General features: G+C 38.3%; 1 protein-coding gene across 6 annotated transcripts in view; it reads left to right on the top strand.

Annotated features, from left to right (window-relative positions):
* The window catches only part of LOC117400494 (adhesion G protein-coupled receptor B1), a 102,501-nt gene that overhangs the window by 28,591 nt on the left and 61,665 nt on the right, over positions 1-12,245 (top strand). For all 6 annotated transcript variants that reach the window (XM_059022730.1, XM_059022727.1, XM_059022726.1 and 3 more), the window contains exon 3: positions 11,381-11,539. In XM_059022730.1, the coding sequence (XP_058878713.1) occupies positions 11,381-11,539 (159 nt within the window). The remainder of the gene's footprint in view (positions 1-11,380; positions 11,540-12,245) is intronic.

Genomic DNA, 12,245 nt, shown 5'->3' with positions numbered 1-12,245 from the left:
AAGAAGACTACGCGGTGATCTGATTCAAACATTCAAAATCCTAAAAGGTATTGACAATGTCGACCCAGCTGACTTTTTTGACCTGAAAAAAGAAACAAGGACCAGGGGTCACAAATGGAGATTAGATAAAGGGGCATTCAGAACAGAAAATAGGAGGCACTTTTTTACACAGAGAATTGTGGGGGTCTGGAACCAACTCCCTAGTAATGTTGTTGAAGCTGACACCCTGGGATCCTTCAAGAAGCTGCTTGATAAGATTCTGGGATCAACAAGCTACTAACAACCAAACGAGCAAGATGGGCCGAATGGCCTCCTCTTATTTGTAAACTTTCTTATGTTATTATGTTCTAATGTAACACTATATTTTTCGGAACCCTGCAACTTACTCTTTAAGGTACTGGTTAAGGTTAATTTTGTCAACTCCTTTATTGACTTCAATAAAATCCTTCTTCATTCTAGGCTAAATAAATCCATATCTCATTTTTTTTTGCAATGTTGTCTCAGATACCACTCATAGATACCACTCCTCAGCCCCCAGCCCCTAGCCTAGCCATCTCATTGTACTGTCCCCCTAATGAGTAAAAACAAGGACAAAGGAAAACTGCATATTCATTATAAGGCAAGACTATGAGGAACCTAGGGATATTTTCAAAGTGTTAATGCCAGTCTTTTTTTTTTTTTTTTTAAATGATGCAATTACAACTAAATAGACTTTGAATCATATTACTCAGCTCTATTTTTTTTTTTTTAAATAATAAGTGAGTTAAGTAAAGACTGGAGCAAACCCTTTGAAAATATGTCCCTAAGTTAGGGAAACTTGGCTGAGAAATGCCTACTTTCAGTGTAATGTGTGCAGCTGCTTTGCAGAGATGTTTAAAATGTTTGAGGGTATTTATTAGGGATGTGCTGAAACTCAGATTTTTAGAGTAATTAACTTTAAGAAATTTGAAGTTGTTATGTATTAATTAAATGGAATAAAATGTGTTAATTACTCAATACAAAACTATTGTTTTCACAATTATTTAGTATCAATCAATAACATTTTTTTTTTAATATAGACACTGTTGTGATTACTAAAGTTACTAAAACTAATTTCTATTTTATAAGTGATTATTTGTCTTACATTTCATTTATCCTTTGGATATAAAATATATTTTTTTCACTTTTCTTAGTTTCCTCAGAAATGCCTCATTGCTGCAGTGAATTGTCGGATTGTAGTCCTGGTCAAGGTGTTATATCTGATTAAACTCAACAACAAAATGCATATCACAGAGTTAGGTTTAAGAAAGGTCACACGCTCTGGATGAGAGGAAAATTAACTTCCAATCGGCTTTTGAAACAATCAATGTGGAAATTAATTGCCATTGACTGGTATTAAATTCTAAAGGTGAAGGAAGGGCAGCTTTTCTTGTTTCAAAATCAACACAATAATAAAGGTGTTTTATTTTTTTTAATTTTTTTTTTTAAATATATTTAGTGGTAATTATTTGGAATTACTTGGAAAATATGAGTTTTGGTACACCTCTAATATTTATTTGCCCCCGCCATTGGGGAGTAAGGCCCCTGTTGTGCTGGGAATGTCTAAATAGAAAAATGTAAACAAGCAGGATAATTTTGAAAGTAATCCTGAACTTTACAGGTAGCCAGTGCCGCTGGGCAAGACAGGGGGTAATGTGATCATGTTTTTTACATCTGGAAGGCATTTTGAACCAGCTATAGTCTGTTTATGGCGCGTGACGGAAGACCATCGTAGAGAGAGTTGCAGTAGTCAAGACGAGAGGAGACGAATGCATGACAGAGTATCTCTGCATCCGGGAGGGAAAGGTAGGGATGGACCTTTGAGATGTTTCGGAGGTGGTAGAAGGATGATTTGACTACAGAGGAGATTTGGGCATCAAAGGAGAGGTTACTATCCAGAAGTACACCAAGGCTTCATACATTGTATTTGTTTACGACTGTTTTCGAGGTTCAAGGCAGCAATATTGTGATTTTTGAGTTGAGTTTTCAATCCTACTAGAAGAATTTCAGATTTGTTGGTGTTAAGCTGAAGAAAATTGGCAGACATCCAGGCCTCAATGTCTTGGATGCAAGGTGAGAGTCAGACCATGGCAGAGGGACAGCCAGGGTCTAGTTTTAGGTAGAGCTGGGTGTCATCTGCATAGGAGTGAAACATGAGGCTATGTTGGCGGATGTGACCCATGGGAAGCATGTAGATGTTGAAAAGAAGAGGCCCGAGAACAGACCCTAGGGGGACACAGCACGTGACCGGGTTTGTGTCAGCACTGCTTCCATCATAGAAAACAGACTGCATGCGTCCAGATAGGTAATAGGACAGCCAGGAGAGACAGGTTCCAAAGATCCCAGCATATTTCTGAAGGCAATCAAGAAGAATGCTACGATCTTTGGTATCAAAAGCAGCAGTTAGGTCAAGGAGGACAAGGACAGAGGGAGCAGCAGCATCAGCATTGAGCAGGAGATAATTTACAATCCAGAGCAGAGCAGTTTCAGTACTGTGATGTGGCCGGACGCCAGACTGCAGAGATTCAAGCAGATTGTTATCTGTGAGATGTTTCGTCAGCTGGCTGGCTACAGCCCTTTCAAGAGTTTTGGAAAGAACAGGAAAATTGGATATGGGACGGAAGTTGGATAAGACAGTCGGGTCAAGGCAATTTTTTTTCTGAGCACTGGTGTTACTATACATATATATTACTAATAATGTATAGAATAAAGTTAACATACACAAGGACTTAGTACACAAGTACCTACTGATGATATATATATATATATCTAGTAACCTATTCTATCACATTAAGCATACAAAATTACAAAGCTTTACAAATCATTAAATTAATGCAATTCAGTAAAACGTTAACACCTACAGTTAAGGTAATGAAACACTGTAATTAAACGTACCATATACCAAACTTTGAAAATCATCAAGAATACAATTCAGTACAACTGTGACACATTACAGAACTTTAGGAATCATTAAACTTCAAAAATTCAGTAAAATGTTTTTATACTTTGATACTTGCTGTTAAGGCATTGTAATAACATGCAATTGAAATGAATAAAATAAAAGTTCTTAGCTGCTCAATAACATAGACAGGATCTCCAGCCCTTACTGATGAAATAGAAGAAAAATCAACAAGGTTTTAATTTGCTTAACTGCAACAATTTAAAGCACACAATGCTCCATCTAAGGTTTTGGTGATCTAAATAATTATGTAACTTTCATTTGCCTAGGAGTTATCACCAATGTGTATAGGGTGTAACCGTAATGCATCACATGCCCATCAGACAGAAATAAACATGCATCGGAGGTGTATATGCAGATGTTTATTAACACTTGGTTGATTACTGTTTTTGTTAATTTTTGGCATCTTAGTTTTTTGGTGGATGTGGTAATTTTTTAATTACGTTGAAAGTCTGTTGTTTTCGTTCTTATGGTGCAGTAGGCACAGATATGCCAGCATCACAATATTGAAATGCTTGAGATTTGAGAATTATAAAGCATTGTCATTTACTTTATTTTAGTATTGAGACTGATACAATTGCCACCAAGATCCTAAAACGAGTGAGTCTCACTTGACATTTCTGTAGCCATCTTTCTGTACACTTACTGAAATATGCAAAGATTTGTTCCAGAGAGAGTGAGATGGCAGATTAAGCAGTGTGACTAAATTAATTTTGGTGACAGCAATCTCAGGGTACTTGGTTTAATTTTTAATGCAGGTACACATTAAATGTCGATAATGGAGGAGATCAGGTTCAGATTATCTGAACGTGTTCCAAACCACAGCACTTTGGAGTTTGTCAAAGGTCACACTGCTGGCAAAATAATAATACAAAAAAAAACCATTTATTTGAGAGTTTTGGTTCTTGAAATTGCCTTTTCTTTGCTCTCCGCTCCTCTTTTCTTCTCTCCTCTTCTCTGAATAGACACAGTTGCAGCCTGACTCCACCATACTAATCACTACTATGCTTTGAGCGCCACTCAATAAAAACCTTGTGACACTCAATAAAAACCGTGTAAGCAACCCAGAGCTGAATGCATAATATATATATATATATATATATATATATATATATATAATCCTCTTTGTGCCTCAGGTGGCAAGGCTTCAATAAGAGAGCGCCACTGCTGTCGGTCTGGTGATAGTCTCCCATGTCAGCTCACATGCCCTCATCTCTTTCTCCACTGTTCTCCTCCATGCTTCCTTTGGACGACCCCCTTTCTGCCTTCCATCTGGTGTCCACCATAAGGCAGTTCTGGGTAGTGTGTCTGGTGTCATTCGACACTCATGCCCGAGCCACCTCCATCTTCTTCTCTTAACAGCTAAGGCTAGAGGTCTTGTATTTGTTTTTTGGTGGAGCCCTTGATTTGAAATTGTTCTTGGCCAGAACATTCTGAGGATCTTCCGCAGACATTTGTTTTGGAAGGTGTTCAGTTGGTGGGCTATTCTTGATGTGATTTTCCAGCACTCTGCTCCACATAACAGCACACTGAGGACATTGTTGTTAAAGATCTTCAGTTTTGTTTTTGTACCCACTTGTTTTGACTTCCAGGTGTTGTTTAGCATGGAGAATGCTAGGTTGACTTTACTTATTCTTGTGTTAACGTCCCTCTCTGTGTCCCCATCTATTTCTAGTCTACTCCCCAGGTAGGTGAACTCACGCACTTGTTAATGGTGATGGAATTGCTTTTCGTTGGGTTCATTCGCATCAGTTTTTATTTGTTGATGTTTATTTGTAGTCCAAGCTTTTGGGCTGTCTCAGTTATTCTGTCGGTCTTCTCCTGCATGTTTTTATGCCGACTTGAGAGCAGGCTGATGTCATCTGCATAATCCAGGTCTTCAAGACAGGTGGTGAGTGTCCATCGGTCTTCCCCAGTCCATAGAGAGAATGAAAAGAAATGGAGACAGGACGCATCTCTGCTTTACCCCTGTGGTAACCTTGAAGCAGTCTGTGAGGTGATTATTGCATATAATCTTACACTCAAAGTCTCTGTATAGGAGTTTTATGATATTCACCATCTTTTGGGGAATTCTGTATGATCTCAGTAATTTCCACAGAGATTCTCGGTGTCAAAAGCCTTTTCGAAATCTATGAAGTTGACATATAGAGTGCTGTTCCGTTTGGCTGACTGTTCAAGAATTTGTCTGAGGGTAAATATGTCGTCGACACAGCTCTTTCCTTGTCTGAACCTAGCTTGTTCTTTGCATATGATTTTGTCAGCTGCAGCTGCAATCCTCTTGAGGATGATTTTGCTGAAAACCTTGCCTGTGATAGACAGTAAAGTGATCCCTCTCCAGTTACTGCAATTTCCAGGGTCGCCCTTTTTTGGAAGTTTGACAATAATGCCAGTTTTCCATTCTAGTGGGGTTTCTTCAGTATCCCAGATCACCTAAAAGATCTTGGTGAGGATCTTGGGTGTTTCATTTTCCTCTGCTTTCAGCATCTCTGGGCAGATCCCATCTTCACCAAGTGCTTTTCCATTTTTTAGTGTTTTGATGGCTTCCTTGACTTCAATTTCAGTAATGTGATCTAGGTTGACATCAAGATCTTGATCTTCATCTGCTTCTTGGATATTGGCTGTGCTTGCAGGCTCTGGTCTATTTAGGATAATGTGGAAGTGTTCTTTCCATCTTTCACTCCTCTGCCTTTATTCAGAGATTAGTCTGCCATCTTTGTCCTTTACAGGTAAGTCTTGGCTTGTCCCACAGTCTCCCTTTAGCCATTTGGTGATATTGTATAGAGTCTTCATGTCCTGTCTGCCAGCTGCAGCTTCAGCCTCGATTGCTAGTCCTTCAATGAAGTGTCGCTTGTTGCTCCTTGCCCTGTTTTTCACCTCTTTGTCTTTTTCTGCATATTCTCTGGATATCCTCTCTTTTAGTCTTGGGTACTTGGTGTTTGACATCCGTTTCTTGATTTGTTTTCTATCTTCAATTGTCTTCCAGGTGGGTTGGGATATCCACTCTTCTTTATGGGTCTTTTGATGGCCAATGACAGCATCTCCTGCTTTTTGCATGGCTTGGTTGAATGTGTGTATTGTCATTTCGGTGTCCTCCTGCAACACATTGTAACTGTTTTTGAGTACATTGCTGAACTGGAGTTTGATGTCTGGGTTAGCCAGGCTTGCAACATTGAAGCGGTTTTGTCTTTTCTCTCCGAGCTTGGCTCTTCTCAACTTCAGAGCTAGGACTGCCACAACCAGGCTGTGATCACTCCCCACATCTGCACCTCTCTTTGTTCTTACATCCTGTAATGATCGTCGCCACTTGCCATTTATGAGGACATGGTCAATCTGACTTTCTGTTTTACCATCTGGAAATTTCCAGGTCAGCTTGTGTATCAGTTTGTGTTTAGAAGAGGGTTCCTCCAATCACTAGGTAATTTGTTTCACACAGATCACATAACCTCTCTCCGTTATCGTTCATTGTGCCTGTGCCATGTCTACCCATTATTCTCTCCCTGTCCCTGTTGTCACTTCCAACACGTGCATTAAGGTCTCCGATTACAATTAAGACATCATGTTTTGGTACCGTTTCCACTGTTGCCTGTAGGCTTTCATAGAAGTTATCCTTCTCTTCATCTTCTGCATCTTTTTTATAGGTGTGTAGGCAGTGATTATTGACAGTTTGGTAAATTTGGATTTAAATCTTTCACTTACAGGTTTCCACTCCAAAAGTGTCTTATTTTGCTCAGGGCCACCCCTTCTCGATGTTGGTTGTCTTCTCTGCCAGACCAGAGGATGGTGTCACCACTTGCTAAAGTTCTTTTACCTACACCAGTCCATCTGGCTTCTGTGATGCCAGTAATGTTAATTTTGTATTGTTGCATCTCCCAGATGACTTGTGGAAGTCGTCCGGACTGGAACAGGGTTCTCACATTCCAACACCCAACTCGTAAGGTTGATTTTGGTGTAAGGAGATCAGCTATCTGGGTGAGGGTTTCCTTTTGGGTTTGGACCCCCTCCATCATATGTCCAATATCCTGGTCTGCCTCACTCCCCCCACCGAAAGTAGTGATCTCTCTCATATCCGTTTCCGTAGCTAGGTATTTTTTACGGGATGGGGTCGCTAGCCCCATGCTCAACCTTTTCCCATTTCTGGGTCCAGAAAGAGGGCGGAGCAGAATGCATTACCAGCTGGTGAATTTCCATTTTTGATTAATCTTCTTCTTCAAAGAGCAGCAGAAATGGGACCTGAATCTTTCCAGTGGACTAACAATAAAAGCATTAATATCCTACCCAGAAGGCATACTAAACAATTGACCATAGCAACAATGTCCCAATCTAACGGAAATGACACTTGATGGAAAACTAGTTAAATAATCCTGCAGGCAATGTGTGTTATGGGGGGTATCATGAAAAGTAACATATGTTGTATTTGTATTTATGTGTTTATTGTACTGCATCACATTCTGCTACAGTAAGAGTTATCTGTACTGGGAGTCTCCTTTACTGTGACAAGGTTTATAATCTGATATCTTTTAAGCCATTGTAGTTAGAGCTAAGTACTGAAGGTTTAATTTATTTTGCAGATTCTTTTTTTTATCTTGTAGTCCTTCTAATATATGTACAACAAAGGCTGGTAAAACTACAGTGAAAAACTGCATCAGCATTTCTGACAGTACCGTCCTGGCCAAAATCTCTCTAAATTTCACTTCTAAACTCCAGTAGCTGGAGAGGACCTCTTTTAGTGAGACCTCGTAAAGCTATCTTTAAATAAACAAATTACTCAAAAAGCTGCAGCACTCCAGCCATTGCCAGAGGTTGTGTTTTAATGCTGAAATGTAATCTCAGGAAGACGAGAAACAAGGCTTTAAACTACCTTGCCATCCCCATCTCCTGCTCTGTTAATTAAACCCTGCGGTCTTGCAGGTTACAAGATGCCCAGGAGTCTTCAATCTCCTTTGTTATTTATTTATTATTTTTAATTTGCTTTAAAAGAGAGGTAAAGTGAGACGGGCAAGATGACAGGCTTTGTCAGCTAGCGAGGGTCCAGTTACAGATATACTATCGATTGTGGGGAGATGATGGGAGGGCAGTCTGTGTACTGTCAATAGTTTCAGATCTGCCTGAAATACAATACATCACGAGAGACATGACTCGCCATTATTGCATGCTATTGTGGAGAGGAAGGTGACTTTCTCAACAAAACTTCAGCAAGGTCAAGAAGATTCTCTTAGATGTAAACGCATTTATCATTTATCACCTATCTATCTATCTATCTATCTATCTATCTATCTATCTATCTATCTATCTATCTATCTATCTGTCTATGTTGCAGTCATACTGTTAGTTACATACAGAGCTGATTATATACTCTGTGCAGCTGATTTTAGAATAGATCACAATATTTTTCATCTCGTAACAGTGAATTTTTGTTCTACCTCCACTTAACCTACCGATTTACCTATCTATCAACCACATTTTTGTATGGTAAATCTATATAATAAATACGATATTCTGTATTTGATCCAGGTGCTTTATATTGCTATAGCAAGGCGAACAATAAATAATACAATATTACTGTATTGGTACAGTTTTTCTTTTTGTTTTCTGAGAAAGGAAGATTCACAGAAAAAAAAAAAAACTGTAACAGCCTAGTACTAGCGAGAGGAGACTAACTACATCGAGAGTAGCAACTTCTTGGCCAGTAATATTATCAATATTATTAAGGCAGGACAAAAGGAGGACTAAATAAGAACATGTTTTGTACAGTAATTCAAATTAACATTAAAGTTAAAGTGTAAGGCTGTAGTTAATGCATACCCCATAAGTTATCATTAAAGTATGTACTGTATTTATTGGAAGTACTCATGACATCAAGGTAATGTTGCATTTTACTCACCCAAAATGCATTTTATGCACATAGGAGTCGGTGTACTAAGGTCCTGTCCACACTGCGCCTTTAAACCGTATTACTTGCCTTTAAACCAGCTTAAAAGTGCTACACTACACAGCGTCTGCACTACACAGCATCTAATACCATATTTGAGAACCGGAAAGACCACCTCGGGAGGTAGTCTCGACTCCGGTTCTAAATTAGATCGCATCAGTCAGTGTGGTTTATCAGAAGTGTGGACGCTGTATTACCAAACTACTTTTTTTGTGTATCCTCCAATATCCATTGTGATATACTTTGTGATATTTTTGGGTTAAATACTCATAACAGGCACCGGAAGGACTTGCTATCAGTGTACACTCCACACTAGATATTCATTTTTATGCTTAAAAAAATCTGTTCGGACATCTCTGTTAAATTAGTGGGGAAAATAACAAAAGCACAACGTTAATTAGGCGACAGCAAAAATGAAATGCGAGTTAAAAGTAGGATTGGGTAATTTGTCAGCTCTGTTTGAAATAAATTAACACACTTTTTTAATTTAGCCTGTAGGCTACTGGTATGGTAACACAAAATAAATAATGCTGCTGCATTGTACACATTGGTATACAATGCAAATAAAATATTATTTTAAATTGAAACTACATGATTTTAGTTTATTTTTTATTATTATTATTATTATTATTATTATTATTATTATTATTATTATTATTATTAACTTGGCAGCCTAGACAATTAACACAAAATAGATCATGGTGCCGCATTGACAAGTTATGATACTTGTGCACAATTATAAACCACCTGCACATTAATAGAATAGGCGTGTTTCCTACTCCTATACAGATGCTCAGAATGAGCTGGAGGGGTTAGCGGCACGTGTGGTCTATTGCTCCCAACACATTGGGGAAACAGAAATGTTTGTAAGTACACATTGCCTTCAAGGGCAGTAGTGAGGAGTAGTGGTCAGGGCTCTGGACTCTTGACCGGAGGGTTGTGGGTTCAATCCCTGGTAAGGGACACTACCTTGCTCCAGTAAAAACCCAACTGTATAAATGGGTAATTGTATGTAAAAATAATGTGTAAAAAAAAAAAAAAAAAACATAAATAAATAATAAAAAAAAAATGTAGTTGTATGTAAATATAATGTGATATCTTGTAAAAATTGTAAGTCGCCCTGGATAAGGGTGTCTGCTAAAAAATAAATAAATTGCCTGCAGCTTTTGTAAATCTCATTAAAATATTTGAGACCCCTCATTTGCACTATGTCCCCCCCACTTTTTGCAAATTTATGCAGGAACACCCTTAATTACATATTCATCTACTGCTGCTGCAAAGCATTCCCTAAAATGTTGCAAATAGCACTGCGCTTGTTCAGTACATTTCACCCAAGACTTTCGACTCATTTGCAACTGGTTTGTGACTATTGATTTAACACAGCTGTGTGTGTTCAAAAACAAATTTTGATTAAACATATGTAAGAAAATTGAATTTTCATCTGAAAGAAATTTTACCAAAATTGTCCTTGGGCACTTTTCTATTTAATGAACAGCTGGATATGTTGTACCTTTTAATATTTAGGTCAAGTCAAAGCAAAAGCAAAAATAAGCCTCATTTTTTTAACTCTCAGAAAACTGCATAAAAGTTTGTATTCAGACGTGGAACCTGTGCACAGCCTTCTTAAAAACACTTGAGCAATATGGTCTGCAGAAAACTAGTGGATTTAAAAATTTAATTGAGGTGTGATTGAGTAATTGCTTTCTAGTAATTAATATCTCATTTTCTGGGCCAGAGCCTCCTAGGCTTTATTCAAGTTCATTAACACATACATTATTTCAATGTTCCTTTAGGAAAGGGTTGCCCTTTAATCTTGTATAAAACATTGAGAAATGAAAGAAGCTGTTTTTGTATCCAGTATAATAAGAGTCTGAAATAATTTCTTTTGTAAATAATTTTTAAGCAGGTATTACTACAACAAGTTTCATCGTTTATTGTATAATTGTAGCACAATGTCTGAATGTTTCTTAAAAGGCATTTGAGTTGGATTAAAATATGTGTTACTTACTGTTTCTTAGATACACTGAAGTATTTCAAAAGTACACTTGCACAATTGCACAATGCCTGGATTTTCTGTCTCATTTGAGAATTAATTATAGGGCAAACAATTAAGTACAGTACTGTATTCTAGAAATAGCAACAAAATGACCATACCTTTCTGTGATGTTTAGGTATTTTACTTTTTGCTGTTCTCACAATATTTGATACTTGTTTACTTAGCAAACAAACACAGATTAAAGGGTATTACCTGGTAGTGGACATTGTCTGGAAGGCAAGTGATTACCTTACCAGATTGACAACCAAGGTAATGTTTTCTATTCAGGATTTTAATTGGGAAATGGGTATTTTATTAGTCTCAGCACTACAGTAAGTAATTGTAAAGTTCTTTATCTGGAGTATTTTATCATAAAAGTATGCTTGTTTTTGTCTTTGCTCCCAGTCCTGACCCTGCTGTGTCGTGTTTTCTCATTCAGGTGGCTGGAGTCTGTGGGGCCCCTGGGCAGAGTGTAACAGTGTCTGTGGGGGAGGGGTGCAGACGCGCAGCCGCACATGTCAAGCACCACTCGAGGAAGCCTTCCTGTGCGAGGGGGTGTTGGAGGAGGGACGACCCTGCAACAAGCAGCCCTGCACATGTAAGTGAACCACTGCAGAATACGTACTGGTGCAGAGACTAGTACACTGGTTACCATTCCTGGTCTTTTTTCTGAGCCCAGTCCTAATGCTGAAATTTGTCCTGCAGTATGATAATGCAAACACCAGTCATTAAATGACAGAGGACTACTGCTTGATTATTCAGCATCTCCAAAGGCTTTGGGTGATGTGCACTGGAAAGCAGCATAGTTTAAATACTTAAATTGTTTAGAAATAATTTTGCATAGGTTGAACAATACAAATTGTCTTTTAATTATTTTTAAATTGAATAGAAGAAAGAAGTAAGTGTTTGTCTTCTCTTCATGCAAAATATTTTTTTTTTATGACAGCTCACAAGTACAGTGGTACCCCACATATTTTCAATGTTCTTGTAGTGCAGTACAACTCTGAAGGACATTTCACATTTTGATCTGCAATGTCTGCCCACTTCAGCTAGAGTCTTTTTTATTGATTCCAGGTGCCTCGTTTGACTGTCAAGCTGGCCACTCTTTCTTGATTTACTGTGTCTAGTCACACTCAAGTACCCTGCTCCATTCACATCGATCAGGTCATCTGTCTAAACACATAGTCTGTACTGGTTTAGTTGAAGAAGCCATCGCAATTCAGACCCTGCACTCAGCAGTCACTGTACTACCTGCTTTGTTTTGGCTCCCTGCTCCCAGTCCTGACCCTACTGTGTTGTGATTT

This window comes from Acipenser ruthenus, chromosome 4, assembly GCF_902713425.1.
Source record: "Acipenser ruthenus chromosome 4, fAciRut3.2 maternal haplotype, whole genome shotgun sequence".
In the NCBI taxonomy this organism is placed as follows: Eukaryota; Metazoa; Chordata; class Actinopteri; order Acipenseriformes; family Acipenseridae; genus Acipenser; species Acipenser ruthenus.
This window is presented reverse-complemented; position numbering and strand designations above follow the sequence as displayed.